The sequence below is a fragment of the Jatropha curcas genome, chromosome 6, assembly GCF_041381405.1.
Source record: "Jatropha curcas cultivar XTBG-Jc1 chromosome 6, XTBG_Jcur_1.0, whole genome shotgun sequence".
NCBI lineage: Eukaryota > Viridiplantae > Streptophyta > Magnoliopsida > Malpighiales > Euphorbiaceae > Jatropha > Jatropha curcas.
In genome coordinates, this window is record NC_143156.1 from 28,814,115 (window position 1) to 28,830,303 (window position 16,189).

Genomic DNA, 16,189 nt, shown 5'->3' on the forward strand with positions numbered 1-16,189 from the left:
GAGATATATAATGTATCCATCTTTTCCAATCTAATCATAAAACATTAAAGTTTCTTTTAACTTAGCAAAAGTACTTTTATTTATAAAGGAAGAAAAAAAAGAAAGAAAGAGAGCTTTAAGGAAAGGAGATCCAATAACTTAAAGCAGCTGTCCTTCCAATACAATGAACACTTTGCTGCTGTCTTTAACAGAAGTTTTCTAACTCTTCAAGCTTAATTAGGATTAAACTGGATAAGAATCAATAATAAAGCTTATTAAAATTAAAAAATGTCGGCTAAACATGCCGGTTGCCGGAGCATCCGGTGGTTAGTAAGACAATCAACTGTAAACTTGTGTCGCGTCCGCCGTGCTGTATTAGCTGGTTTTCCGAATTTTGTTCCTGCATTATTATTTTATTTATCTAAATTGGGTATGAAGACAGCAAGAATATTTTTAGATTTTTCATCGGAGGATCCAAAGATTATGATTTCTGAGCTTTAAAAAATTGGAATCCAATTATGTTGCGCACGTTCTTGGATAATTTAATTATTTGGATTGCCTTTGACACATTCTATGTATCAGGAGGATGTTTACTTCATCAAAAGTTTCATAATCCTCATATCAAGTAATTAACATGTTGATTTACTGATAAGTAACTTAACAATATCTTATTCATTGTAATCATCTAAAATACTCAACTACCCTAATTATAATATTTATTCATTTTTTTCTCGACTAATCTCGTTTTAAGAGCTCATGACTGTCTTTTTCCATAGATATTTTTTCATATTTCGGAATTGATAACTACTTTTTTCTTTCTATAAGTACTTTTCTTCGAATTAAATCTCTGAATTTGTCTACTGATTTCAAGTGTGACTTACCGGTTAGGTCACTCTGATATTGTGCAAAAGGAAAAGAAAAAAAATTTAGTAAGATAGATTGATTTACGTTAGTAAGTGTATATATGGGAGTCTCACATGTAAGGTAGGTAATAGAACATGCAAACGTGGATTATTCCATAGGGTCCACAATAATTGTAAACGACAATGAACATGAAACTAAAATCAAATATGAAATATATATATATATGTAATGGGTTCCTCCTTTGTAATGTTTGTTCCCCCATGTTTGAGCAGATCTATCACATGTCTACCCAGAAACTGCCATTCTTCTTTTTAGTTAAACTAATTATTAACTAAATCTTTATCATTTCCAATTATTTTGATTCTGCTTCTTGATTTTGCTTCAACCAGAAATTACAACTACTATAGAAAAATTGTAATTGAAAGATTGATTAGTTTAATGAAGATTATTGTCATTCATTATTAATTACTAATGTACTTTTAATTAACCTAATTCTTAATTCTTATTGTTAATCACGTGGTGGTCTAGTTGGCTTCTCATTTATGTGAGGAGTAAGAAATCTCGAATTCGAGTCTTCTCGATCACAAATTATTTTCAACAATTTGATGAGTTAAGGGAAGAGCTATCCTTGTGTAGCCCACAATTTGCGATGTTATTTCGTCTAATAAAAGAATATTTTTTTACACTATAAATACTATATTAAAAATGCTTTTTTTACATAAAAAATATATTTAATTACATCATGTTACATTCTACTGCGGTTCAACAAATATGCTAGTGTTTGTGTTTGTAATATTGGCAGGTTAAAAAAAATTTTGAATTGAATTTTTTTTAGTTTTTTAATATATTATGGTTAAATAGCGGTAATTGCGGCTTGTTGATCGCAGGGACAGGCATACTGACTTAATCTGACTAGTCATCCCTAACTCCCATGTCTCTTTATCTATTTGTTAGTGCTAGATTGGCAGTGTGTCCCTTTTATGTTTAAAAGTGTTTTTGGAGTTTAGCTGGCTGGGTGGGACCATACTTTTATAATTTTATTATATACTACTAAATATTCTTTTTGAAAAAATTTGCAAAATTTTATACAACTATTAATTAATTAATTTTTTAGAATTAAACCAAAAAAAATTTCTAAAATGATGCTTGAAATTGGTTGATAAGAGTTGTTAATCCCTAATAATATAAATTTGATATTTGGAAAATGCATTTTACTAGAAAATAATAAAAAAAAATCTTTATACTCCAATGCCTCCTAAAATTATTATAATTTTGAAATGAGAGATTGTTAGTTGATGAAATCCATCAAATGTCAAAGTTGGTTATGGCTTACAGGCAATTCCTGCCTTACAGCTATTTCACTTAAGCTCTATTCTACTACCTTTTTTTTAGTTGGCTTTTTTCCATCTTCAAAATTAATTCAATTCTGCCTTTAATTACATCAATCAAGTGATAATGTAGCAAGTGAATTGCCCACTTTGAGAGTTATTCCAATAATTAAGGAGTGACTCTCTCAACTAGATATGCCCCATTCCCATTTTACCCCTTTATTTATAGGGTGGCCACTGTTCTGAAACCGCCGGTTTCGATTCTGGTTTCAAAAAATCTAGAACTGGAATCGAACTGAAAATTGACGGTTCCTGTTACGATTTGGAACCAAACGATTACGGTTCCAATTCCGATTTCTAACGGTTTCAAATAAATGGTCCCGGTGGATTCTCCAATTGATTTTACGGCATTATAAAATCAAAAGTTAGAAAACATTTTTTTGTTGAAAATTTAAAATTTAAATATTTATGAAATAATTTTTAGAAAAAATTAAAAAAAAATGCTTAACTTAATTTATTTATTAAAAAAAAGGCTTGAACCTAATTTTTTTTTAAAATGAAATGGGCTATTTATAGTAAATCCAAAAAATTAAATTTTCACAAATACCCTTAAAACTAGCCATTATATAGTTGTTAGTAAAGTTAATTTTGAGATTTTATAAAAAAATTTATTGAAACTGGGTGGAACCGCCGATTAGATCCATCGGAATCGTCAATTCTAACCAGTTAAAAAAACCACTGGTTCTGATCGGTTCTTGAAACCATCATTCACGGTTCCTCAAAAGTTAGAATCGAAACCAAACCGCAGACTCCGATTTCAATTTCGATTCCTCACGGTTTCGATTTCGGTTCCCTTCGGTTTCAAACCAGGTTTCAAAAATGGGAAAATGGGGACCCCTACCTTTATGTAGAAACATGGAATTGGAAACAGGTATGAAAGAAAGGAATAGGGGACAACATATATTATTGCATAGATTCAGTTGCCTTTACCACTCGAAATTTTATTTGATAAATAATGGGTTCATGCAGACCAAATCAATGCTCTTTTTGGCTTGCTTAGATCCCATTCAATGTTTAACAACTACTCTGTTCCAACATATAAATGGTTTAAAGTTTTTAAATAAGGATTAAGAAAGTAATTAATTCTCTTAGATTATATTAAAATCAAAGCTAATTGACTGAATTATCATTTATCTCAAAATTAATAGTTACTTGTGGAAAATGTCAGTGGCAGATTTGTTTTTTTAATTTTCTAATATATATATTTATTTATCTAAATTAATCCGTAAATTTTAATTTTTTTATGTTTTGACTCTTTTTTTTCAAAAAAATTATACATTGATCCCAAAAAAAAATATTTTTAGATCCGCTACTGTCTAATGTAAATATATGTATATATATGTATAAATATATTTTATATTGTAAAAAATATAAAATTTATTAGGCAGGGTGGAGATGGAGATTGTAATTTATTAACCAAGGATGGTCCGAGATTTATGCTGTTATGGGTATAACTCGTCCTGACTCAACTCGTTGCAAATCCTATAAATTACTAAAATACACATTATGTGATAATTATTATTGTATTATTGTAAACATTGTTCTGGAAAATTTACCAGACCGTCAATTTGACCGGTTTAATCGAGAACGGAACTGTGATCCAGTTCGAATTGCATAAAAAAAATTGAAAGTTTAAAAAACCGGTCTGAACGGGTGAAAACCAGTAAACTAGATGGCTAAAAATCAGTTCGATTTAAATTCTGAATTGTTTTTATAAAACATGGGCCTTTTTAAAATTTGGGCCTCTTAGAAATTGGCCCCACTTATTTTTTAGTTTTTGGGCCTCTTTATTTCTAAATTCAAAGTCTTAATATGTTGGTTAAAACAATTAAATGTCTAACTTTAAAGCCATATATGAAAAATAATAATATGTTTTATGGTAATTAATTATTCTTTGCTATTAAATTTAGTCATATTTTATTCTTTTTATTTAAAATTATTTATTAACTTTTTATTTTTTTGTAAAAGCCAAATTTGAAACTATTTTTTATTTGATATCAAAAGTTATATTTGTAAACTATATTTATATTTGTAAACTATATTTTCAATTATATTTAAAAATATTATATATAAAAAAATCTGATTCAACCGTATTAAAATCGGTCAAACCCTCCAAATTAGTGAATTCTAGTGAATTCTACTTTCATCGGTTCACTGACTGATTCGATTCTCAGAACACTGGTCTTGAATAATTTATTTATGTGCCCAATTACTATTGATTAGTTTATATGCCACAGGATAATCCTACAATTAATTTTTAAAACTAACTTCATATTTTCCAAATTCCAACCCCACCATGAACAAGTCTATGCATATATAAATTTCATCTTTTTTTTTATTTTACAAAACATAATAAGCAAGCATTGTCATACATAAGATATAAGGGAAAAAAAGTTAAATCGACACACGAAAATGTTCTTGAATCTTGATTATATAAAATGGAAGTGTTTGTTCAAATCTCTGATGCTAATATAAACAGCTCATAGATAGGGGACTCAAATAACAAATGACAGTTGATATCTGCATATATAGGCTTTAAGAACTAAGGTGTTGGGAATCTCTTCAGTCATCAAACTAAAGAAAAATACATTACTTAATCACTGGATTATGAGGGTACATTGAAATGAAAGAGCCAAGAAATGACAAAGGCAAAGACCATACAAGCTAGCAAGAAGTTCAAGAACCGATGACCTTGCCAGAAGTTTCGGGTTTCTGTTGTGTGCACATGTGGAAGTGTTGTTGCTACTGCAGTTTCATTCACCTCATTCCATTGTTCTACCAATTCAACCTCATTTGGGCCAGCAACATTTCTTGCAAGTGATCCACAAATCTCACAGGTTCTGCAATTACACACGAAAATCAGTTTCAAAGATTTGATAGTAAAGAATAACCATATCAATGTTTTGAACTACTCTACATAAATCAATCATATTAAAAACCTGCTAATTAATATCTTTCAATAAGAATCATCGACAAGAAAAGTAGGTTTTTCTCATTTCTTTCTAAGTCTAACCTCTTTAAACACTACAAGTAAAACACATTTTAAGATTTATAATATATTATAAAAACACTCCTCTAGTTTCCAGAAAGTATCCTCAAGAGTTTCCACAAGGTTTCCAAGCGTTCGAAATAGTTTCCAAAATTTTTTTAAACTAAAAATTAATAGGAAATATTTTTTGAGGTTTATGAAACGTTTCCAGAGAAGTTTCAGTATCTGCAATATCTCCCAGACGAGAATGTTGTCCTTTTAGAAGTTTCTGTGCTTGTCAATTCTAGTTCATTCTATACTTATACTGAAACTAAAAGCCATCACCAACTTATAATTCTAGGTAGAATGCTTATAGGAGCGATATCTGGATATGATCCGATTCTCAAGCATTTGTGCAAGAAACTGAAAGAAAATAACATATCAGTGTCTTTAGCTCTTTGCACAGATGATGTGGAATAAAATAAACTGTGATACCACATTAAAAACCCAAGATCAACCTTAAAACCTGAGTGTCAAAGTTACAGGGACTAATAGGTTGTAAAAAGGTCGTGAAGTCTTCGCACAAGTGATGTAAGATAGAGAAATTGAATGAGCTATTTTAGAAGAATGTTTTGACACTCCTGATGCAGACTATTCACATTTTCAAGCCTGTCCATCCATGTCCCTTTGACCCAAGGGCACTATATAAAACAAGGATGGTTGAAATAAACAGAACTGAGAAAATATGCCTAAAACTTCAAATTTGGTGAAAATGAAATGTTTATATCACAGGTAATAAATAAAATAGGCATGATATACTGATACTTCGCAATCTAATTAATGTCATAACAAGAAACAATGCCAGATTATTGCAGATATGAAAATTTAGGGAATGTCTGCTTTTGTAATGTCCACAAACAAACAATATTTCCAACTTGGACAAAGTGAGAAGCATCATAAAAAAGAGCCCAAATTAAAAGTAAACCATATATTATAAAAACAGCACATTATAATTTATAAATGTATATATATATATATATATATATATATATATATATATATATATATATATTATGACTTTTTCTCTTTCATATTTATTCCAAGAGATAATATGGCTGTAACGAAGTTAAATGCATTAATTAGCATAACAATTATTATAAGGGAGAAACCAAAAAAAAAAAAAAAAAAAAAAGCATTAATTATTGTACATTTGGTATAACAAGCGCTAAAACGCAGGAGACAATCTTCAAACAGGAATGGCCATTGACTCAGACCATCTAACTAAACTTGTCTAACTTATAAACAAATTATCATTAAACTACTTTAGTTGATTTTTCTTCACATAAAGCCATGCATGTCACAAAACTACAATATCTTAGATATGATCAATTTGGACAACATGACACAATGGGAGTACAGATTAAATCTCTTAAATGCATGCATTTTAAGAGTACTGAGTGCAAGGTCCGGAGATGCATTTTTAACAAACAGAGAATAACAGCTTACATGGCTTGCTCTTAACTGAAATGATAAAGAAGAAAAGGATGCATATGTTTGGATAATTTAAATCACAATCAAGCAAAGATTGATTTGACCCATTTTCAAAATTGGAAATACAGGTGGGACAATCTATTGGTTTTATCTTTTGATTTAATTATTTCTTATTCTCTTGATTCATGCACAAGCTGCTTTTGCATCTTTTTCTCTTTAATCTATAAAAGTGGAGTTTATTCTGAAAATTATTTCCATTAACTGAAGAAAAGATATTTTTTATTCACATGTTTCGTTACCATGTCTATCAGAATGATCCTAGCTGCCAATACTTTAATCAAATATTGCTGCACAATGTAATGCTGAATTGCTTATACATAATATGGAAAATCAACTTTAGAGAACAAACAAAAACAAAAACCATGGAGCTAACAATATTTATTTGCCTAGACAACTGACAAATGCCACAACAAAAGAACTTCTCATAACAATCTTTTACTGCGTCAATTATTTCACCAAATTTAAAATCATTCATCAAGTTATAATCCCTATCTAACTATGACTTGTCAGCACAGTGCACTAGTGAGTGTGCCTGTACACTTTTGCCACAGTATAAATTTGTGCAGCACTACTCTAGAAACAAACTAACTAAAAAAGAAAGAAAACTTAAGAGAAAACAGAACCAAAATTAAGTTGGCCTCTTTATGAAGTAAATGACCATTAGCAAGATCAATACTTTACCCAGAATTTCATAAATGCCAAAAGCATTTGATGTTCAAATGCTACGAATAGAACTTAAAATTAAAAAGAAGAGAAAAATGACAACGAATGTAAAAAGATAATGTTTGTTCTCTTTTAGCTACTTACTTGTTTCCCTTAATCTTGAACCAGGCTTCTGCACACTGTTTGTGAGCAGCAGCCAAATCATCCTTGCAAGAACATCCCAACTCAATAGGCAAACCAGAATCCTGATTCCCTGCATCCATGCTCAGATGACAAATCCTGCAATCTCTTTCAACCTTTGCCAAATGTACCTTAATCTCAGGCAGCCCACACTCCAGATCCACCTCTGACACAGAGGATCTGTTCTCCTTAACAATCTCACTGCTAGAGCCAGACTCACTTGAAGAGCTTCTTTGCTCTTCATCATCTGACTGGTGGTGGTGACCACTTCCCTCTATATCTTCATCATCAACAGCCACATGGGGTTTTTGTAAAGGTTCCATTTTCAAGACCCAAATGGTGAATCTTCATGTAATGGTTTTGCGAGGCAAATATCATAAACACCCACCAAAGTAACTCTTATGTAAGCTCTCACAGGTAACTACTGTACTGTTGGCAGGTGCTCTCTCTCTCTCTCTCTCTCTCTCTCTCTCCCTTTGAAGTCTGTCGGTTCTGAACAGAATTTTTAGTGGAGACAGAAAGATCAAAAGAGAAAATACAGTATTGTGCAGAGAGTAGGAGAAATAATAGGTAATGAAAGATTTTTTTTTTTTTTTCCTTTCCTTTCCCTTATTTTTCTATTTTTGAGTGTAAAGCTCTGCCCTTTAGTAATTTACTTGCTCTATGTTAATTTGGCTAGAGATGCAGCAGGGAAATATAACATGGACAGCTATAAAATGATTGAGGGAAAAAGAAAATTGCTAAAAAGTGAAGGATTTAGGGGATGATTTGATGTTGCAGTGTCCTGTTAAAACTGTTATTTTCCCTCAAGACAGCATGGGATAATGTATGTGGGAAAAGCAGATTTTTATTTGTCTTCTTCAGTGCTTTATTGTATTTTAGGAGTGTTTGGTACTTTTTTATTTTTTAATTACCTAATGGACCTGTTCTCCTCCTGATTTTTTAAGCTCTAAGAGCCAAGAGTCCTACACTGTCCTCCTACTTCAGCGTATAAGTTCTTACTGTTTAAGGGTAAAATGGACTTTCAGTAGTAATCATGTGTTTTAATAAGGGTTGCTTCATCTCTTTATTAAAAGAAGAGTTGTGGCAGATCAGCAGGAGCAGCTTCATGATTGTGCATGATTATTTTTAGGCCCAACTTTAGATTTAACCTTATGTGAATAAGGGATTGTCTCAAGTTAAACATTTTGGTCAAATTTGTAAATCTGTAGACAGACAGGAGACCACTTGGCAGAGGATCGACCTTCTGTTATTTATTATATATGCCACAGGGAGGACTGAAGGAGAAAGATGTTCATAATTTATAGCGGCAATAAGTTAAGTGAAAATTGATGAACAACCCATTTAAATGCATTTTTTGTTTAAACTTTTATGTAACGCTCCTAGGGCAAATTTGAAAGGCCACTCAAGCTAGACATTTCAATTTTAATGAGTTGAAGTTCATTGGGATAAAAATGAGAGGAAATACAATGAGGAACTGCTTCTCATACAGCACCTGTTCATTGAAAAGCACGTTCCTCAACTAACTCCTAAACAAGTTTTGCATGTTCAAGTACACAGTTTGACAAACGACTTGGAAAAGAAAAAGATTATGGCTTTAAATGAAATGAAACATTATATAGTAGATCATCAAGACTGAGAAATACATAAGCACTGGATAATTTGTATAAACAAATTTCATTCCTTACTGAATCAATTCTGATACATTTTTCAGAAGCAGAATCTATTAAACAAATGACACCATCTCTTCACTGACAGATAAGGAGCCTCTGCACAAAATCATATTCTTAACTTCTATATATTTTTCCCAAAAAGAAGTACCAAAAAAGGAAATCAGCTACAAGTTTAGCTTAAGCTCTCCACTTCAGGTCGCATTGCAAAAGGTTGTGCAGGCATCTGGGTTGATAAAGTATCTGTCATCATCCCCATCAATTTGTTTCTTCCCTCTTCATAAGCCATATGGCTATTTCTTAAATTCTGTTCTGATGACATCACCATTTGTGAGCCAACAGAAGCCCCTTGAGACATTCTGTAGCTTGCAGCAGTGCTTGGTATTCCGCTGCTACTGTTCTCAAGGCCACTCTTGATCCACGCAATATTGTTCAAGTCTGTAGCAATTGAAACTAATTCTTGACTTGAGAAAGAGGGGAGCTCTTCATATTCAACAAACTCAGGACCCAACAATGAGCGAGGAGGATGGTTTCCACTTGGCATTGAACAACAACCATATCCACATCGCAAAGGGACCACGGGATCAACATTAATATCTTTAAGGAATTTGTGAAGTCCAACATCTGTTCTTGAAGCTTGAACCAAAGGACCCTGAGTTGGATTTGATCTTGAATGCACACAGCCAATTTTTGGGCCACTAGGAGGACTGTAAACACTAAATGCACTAACACGTGCTTTAGGACGAGGGAGAGTAGGATGAACTTGAGGCTCAGAAACAAAACGACTCGCATTTAATTGAGAGATATTGTCTTTTTGAACTTGGTCTTCTTGCTGGCTAGGTTGGTCGTCAATTGGGAAACGTCTTCCTTCTAGGGGCCTCAGTGAATTGACAGTACCAACTGATGGAGTTTCTTCGGATGATGCCTTTGTTTTGTCACGGCTACCATCTTTTGTTGCATCACTTGGTCCTGGTTTAAGCCTCCCTTGGTCAATGCATCTACGCCTCAAAGTAGAATTCCAGTGATTCTTGATTGCATTATCTGTTCTGCCTGGCAGGAGCCTCGCAATTGCTGCCCATTTGTTTCCGTGGATTGCATGGGCTGAAATTATAATACGATCCTCCTCATCTGCCCAATGCACGTACATCCATAACATTATGATTATTACTGAGAGTCACAACTCATAAATAAATATGAACTATAATAGAAACCCTTATCAAACAGAAGAACTCAACCATATTATCCCATGAATTCAATAAATTCACATATCAGTTTAAGTTATCATATAGAAGCAAATGTAGATATCCAAGTTCAGGCATATTCATCGAACTATCGCATCCAGATATTATTTGCAAGTGTTTTTAACCAATTTTCAAACAAATAAAACTTTGGCCAACTGTATTCGAACTAATCAATGTCAAATAAGGTGACAATGCTGGAGATAAAAAAATAGGAGAGCAACTACAATAACAAACCTAAAAAGAGTAACAATTTCTTTTTTTGTTAGCATATTTCAATAAAAGAAGAAAAAAAATCTCAAGACAACTTTATGCACATTCAAACAAATTCCAGCCGTCTTATACCCCCACACTAGCACCACATGAAAGATCTCTCCCTCCTTTACTTCTTGTGTCATTTGTTTGGATTCTCCTATAGCAATTACCTAACAACCATAACTCGATCAATAAGAGTTACCTTAGTCAAAATTTGGAAGTCAGAAAAACAAAATTGAATAGTGAGCAACCTCAAGCCATTTCTCTTTTCTATTGTGCTTTCTCTCCCCCCACCGCCTTCTTTCTTCTAGAGAACAGATAATGCCAACTAGCAGGTTCATTATAATGCGAACAAAATGAAGCAGAGGAAGTTCTGAACCTGGTTTCTACATAACATTCCTACTAATAATGATCAATAAATAAACATATAGAGCATGATAAGCTATTGAAAGATACATGCATGAACATCAATCCTAAATCCTAATGCATACTGCACCATCTGCATCCAAAAATAGATGATCTAAAGGACACATGCATATCAGTATTCGCAACACTGCATCCTTCACATGCAAATATATATATAACCAGAAGGATGCCAATCATCCTGATAACCATAGCATCAGTGATAGTGATGGTGCACATATGACTGGAGATAGATTAAGCACTAAATATAACAAGCAGTGAAAATTCCATGAAGCAAGGTAATGAGAAAAAAAAAATCTGGCTGATAAAGTGATAAATTTCCACATTCTGGTCACATTCACATCATTGAGCTTGACTCTTAATAATAATAGACATGGAAGATCAAGAAAGCTGAAAACGAAAAGGTAATTATAATTGTGATAACAACATAAGAAGATACTGTTTTCTCATGCACTCAAAGAATAACAAACAAAAAACTCAAAAAGTTAAGAGTTACTACACCCAAGCTTGCAAATGGCAAAGTATATCTAAAGCAATTCTGCAAAGCCCCCAAGTTGGAATGACTTAACTCTTGATTGAGAGTACAAAATTTGCATTAGATATGCCCGCACAATACAAGAAACATTCTTAGTTATATCTCCCAAAATAAGTTTATCATTTCCCTATAGACATACGCACTTTTTTCAACTTTATTGTTCCATACATGTCATTCCATTTCTTTGATTTTATCATCATATGAGTTAAAGAAGAAGCATATGCAAGTACCTGTGCATGGAAGTGGTTTTATAACATCTACTTGGATCTCACAGGGTTAAATAGTCAGTAGCAATTCAAAACATGAATTATGCAATTTGTCTTTCAGAATGATCTTCAGCTACTCAGAAGGGCTACGAATCATCTGCATCGACCATTACTAAATCATTTTCTCCAAAAAATGAACTCCAGCATACAGCTTAGTAGGTGATATCCTATCCTACTTAGCTCTCACTCATTCTTGTTCAAATAATAGCTCTAACTCACTTGCAAGAGCACCAACTACTTATACATAACTTGCTTATATCCTTACTATCATTGATAGAAGATGTTATTAAACATCACGCCAACGCACAGCAAAATTTTGCAGTACAGAAGACTCTATCAACAAAAGAAGATTTTCTAAACATTCTACTATACAAGTTATATAACCTGATATTTTAAGAACTTTAACACATCTTGCTTTTGTACAACTATGGCTGATCTTGTCTTACTGGTTATTGTCATAGCAAGAATTGCTAAGCCTGACCTTCACATTATTTTCTGTAAGACAACAATCAACTTTTCATGTTTAAGACTAATGTAGGCATGAGAAATAGTTCTTGCACTGATTATAACTTATAAGCACCTGGTTTGATCTTTCCACTCGTGTCAAGTATAAGTAAGAAAAGAAAATTGATGATGAGGATTGGATCGCAGGTATACAATTTGTGAACATACTCCAAAACCATATTATGCCTCTAAGAGTACCTTCTCAAGCCAACAGAACACTCCAATGCAGGTACTATAAGACAAGTCCAGAAAAATAGAGCCAATAGTTGGAGAATGATCAATGCTAGAATTAACGATGTTTAACTTCCTCCTTTCATTCTACTACCATAGTGACAAGCTATGGTGCTAAAATCTTATTAATCCATTCTAATGTCGAATCATAAACCAATCATTATCTCCACCCATTCTAGTTATTTGATAGAATAATCAAAAAAGGAAAGTCAATAAGGGATTAGTATTCAAGCAGAATCCCAAAACTAATACAGAGAAAAATGTCAAAATAACAATTAAATGAGATACATAGAAAAGAAACAAAGTTAAAATTAATAGCAAAAAACCAACCGAAATAGCAAACCAAAGCATATGAATTAAGTTCAGATTCAAAAAGAGAAGATAACAATACTGCACTCTAACGTGAATACAACAATTAACTCCATAATCCACCATTAGCAGATCAAAACCCCCACAAAGCCCAAAGCCAAAAAAAAAAAAAAAAAAAAAAAAAAAAAAAAGGAAAAAAGAAAGGGAAAAGAAATTCACTTTACCAGTAAAAGGCTTGCGCTTGAGGCAAGGGTCAAGTTGGTTACACCATCTAAGCCTACAAGATTTACCAGACCGACCAGGAATTCCACGGGCGATCAAGCTCCAATTTCTCGCACCAAACTTACCTACAAGTTCATTCAATACTGAGTCTTCCTCCGGAGACCAAGGTCCTTTCACCCTACTACTCACACTAACACCACCTCCACCGCCTCCAAAGCCACCAGCACCACCGAGTTCAGCAGACTCAGCTCCACCACCGACTTCCGACTCACCCCCAGTAGGCGACTCGGTGATTGGGCTATTGTTATGTTCTTCTTCAGTAACCATCACAGAATCGTCGGTTGCGTTTTGCATTTTTAAAGCTTTTCTCTGTTACTGAAACAATATTTGTATTGTACCTACCTGCCTAACTGCAAATGCCCATACAGGAGAGAGAAAGGGGTTTTTGTTAAGGCTAATGTTCCGGATTCTCTTTTTCCTATTTTGCAAGGCAGTTTTTTTGAAATCCCAAGCTTGTCCCCAATACTAGGTTTGAATACGACGGCGTTTAAAATTTGTCTCGATTCTTTATTTTGACTGTGGTTGACTTGGATTAGATTTTGGATATCAAGTTGGAAGTGGGACCGGAGGTATATTGATTAAATTAAACAGTTGCCCATAAAACATGAATGGATTTACTGGGTAGTTAGTTTGGGTTATGTTGTAAATAAGTAGGAGGTTTTGGGTATTTGGGTTATGGGTGGGTTCTGTTATTGGTAGGCCAGAGAAACCGCCCAGCACTTTTGAAAGTTTGTGAAAAAATATTGGAATTATAGTTATTATGACGGAATTACCCCCTAGTTTAAAGGGAAACGAATATGTTTGTTTTGAAGAGGTGAGTTTTGATTTGGTCCAGTTAGGTCTGGCCATTGGTCGAGAACTGAAAGCACCTTATGTCAACCCTATGGGGGCCACAGTCCGATTTCAGTTCATAACGCTCTTAAATCAGAACCAAACCGACTAGAGTCGGTTTGATTTTAGTTGATTCTAAATAATTTAAGTTGGTTTTGACAAATTTTAAAGATATCTTCAAGCGCTAAGGGTTTAATTTCTTCATACATGCATGTCTAAAATTTAATTTGTTACGCAAAAATTTTCTATTACAGATTGGATGGAACATTGAGATGAATGCTTTTAAAGCATTTTGAATATAAAAACTCATCGTCTCCACTTTAGTCTTTGACTCTCTCTCTTTCCTCATTGATTTCTCTTTCTCACTACTAAGGATGGCAATTTCAAGTAACCCGTCAAATACACAATCCGATCTAATTTTGATAGAATAAATAGTGAATAAATGAGTTTGGGAGGAATTCAAATTCAAAGATTCGGATACCTATTTAATTAATATTTAAAAAATATTTAAAATAATTATTTTTCCTAAAATATATATACGCATCTAATTATAATTAATCTATAATTATATTTTATTTTTTATTAAGTCAAAATAAATATTTTATAATATTTACTTATTTTTTATTTTTTCAAAAATAAAAATAAATAAAAATATTTTTAATGTTAAACGAGTATCTAAACGGGTTCGGATTTTTAAACAAGTAATTATAATCGAGTTCAATATGAGTTAGAGTATTAAAGATGAATTTCTAAACGAATTCAGGTATCTAATTTATAATCGAGTTTAGATTCGGGTAATGTATTTTAAGCTGGTAACCGACCATCCCTGCTCACTATTAATAACAAATAATATTAAAATATAATACAAATCAGACAGCAACTCCATAAATCAATTGGACTAAATACCCTCTAAATATTTTAAAATCGAAATTCTTATCAGTATATTTCATCAAACCTTGCGTAGGACATAGTAATTACCTCTTTTATAATATATCTCACATTGCAAAAAATAAGAATTTCAAACTTGATAATATAGTTTTTCCATTTCTTGTTTATTAGGAAAAAAAGGTTTGATTTAGAGTAGGGGTGGAAACCGACAGTTGTGCAAACGGACAGTTCGACTTCGCAGAACAGCAAAACCAAAAATTAAAACTAGTTCTTTTTTTTAAATTGAATCAAATCAAAATAAATTTAAAAATTCTATCAAACTGGTCAGTTCAGTTCGGTAAGCGTCGGTTTGATTTTACTCATAAAATAAATATTTTGTAATAATCAATCTAAAGACAGAAAACTGAAATTACGGAAGATTTCAAATTGAATCCAAAATCAAAAATTGAAAATAACTTGATTTGGTTCGGTTTTCGGTTTTTTCCCAAAGTCTACTCACTCACCCCTAATTTAGAGAGATCTTTCTATCGTTGCCAAAATCCTCGCATGGCATATCCACTGCTGGTAAGAATTCCAACGCAGCTTAAGCCCAGCCCAATAAATGCTCTGAAAATTTGGTGACTAGCCCATTTTACAAAGCACACCTCTTCCTCCACTCGGCCCCAAACCTATCGCGCACCACATGTAAATCATCATGCATAAAATTTAAATACTCGAAAATATTTCAAAAGTATACATTTTAGTTTTCTTTTTTTCTTTTTTTTTAAAAAAATGGGAATTCAATAAGTATCCCAACGTCTCTTTTTGGATAATGATACTAATGTTATCCCTCTTTATAAATAGTTTTTTACACATCGAACCTTCTAACTTTATGAAAACCATTTATTTAATTCGAGAATATGTATTTTAATTGTAATATTAAGACTTTTAATTATTACATAATTTAATTCTAACATTTTAAGTTTTTAGTTCCCAAACTTTTAAAAACTTAATTGCACTTTAATCTCATGAATTATTAAATTACATAACAATTTATTCTCTCAAGTGTGTAAATTCTAACATTTGTCCGAAATTCTTGCTCAATTGAGACCAACATTTTTCAGAAGTACCATGTGAAGGGCCTCATTTTTTAAGGTATGATAGACATTCATAAGGCATCTATAT

The 16,189-nt window shown here is 32.5% G+C and overlaps 2 protein-coding genes across 2 annotated transcripts; both read right to left on the minus strand.

Moving 5' to 3' along the window:
- Positions 1 to 4,644: 4,644 nt before the first annotated feature.
- Positions 4,645 to 8,397, minus strand: LOC105646827 (uncharacterized). The gene is made up of 2 exons (XM_012232767.4): positions 7,558 to 8,397; positions 4,645 to 5,071 (listed from the first exon to the last, which is right to left on the minus strand). Exons 1-2 carry the CDS (start codon positions 7,914 to 7,916, stop codon positions 4,837 to 4,839), a joined length of 594 nt encoding a protein of 197 aa, XP_012088157.1. The 5' UTR covers positions 7,917 to 8,397; the 3' UTR covers positions 4,645 to 4,836.
- Positions 8,398 to 9,254: 857 nt separating this feature from the next.
- On the minus strand, positions 9,255 to 13,682 carry LOC105646817 (transcription factor MYB25). The gene is made up of 2 exons (XM_012232760.4): positions 13,249 to 13,682; positions 9,255 to 10,391 (listed from the first exon to the last, which is right to left on the minus strand). The coding sequence occupies exons 1-2, from the start codon at positions 13,598 to 13,600 to the stop codon at positions 9,439 to 9,441; spliced, it is 1,305 nt and encodes a 434-aa protein (XP_012088150.1). The 5' UTR covers positions 13,601 to 13,682; the 3' UTR covers positions 9,255 to 9,438.
- Between the last annotated feature and the right edge of the window lie 2,507 nt (positions 13,683 to 16,189).

Coding starts and splice junctions, on each gene's coding strand:
- LOC105646827 (XM_012232767.4), bottom strand. CDS start 7,916: ATGGAACCTTTACAAAAACCCCATGTGGCTGTTGATGATGAAGATATA. Junction 5,072..7,557: donor TTCAAGATTAAGGGAAACAA/GTAAGTAGCTAA, acceptor GTGTAATTGCAG/AACCTGTGAGATTTGTGGAT.
- LOC105646817 (XM_012232760.4), bottom strand. CDS start 13,600: ATGCAAAACGCAACCGACGATTCTGTGATGGTTACTGAAGAAGAACAT. Junction 10,392..13,248: donor CAAGCGCAAGCCTTTTACTG/GTAAAGTGAATT, acceptor TGCATTGGGCAG/ATGAGGAGGATCGTATTATA.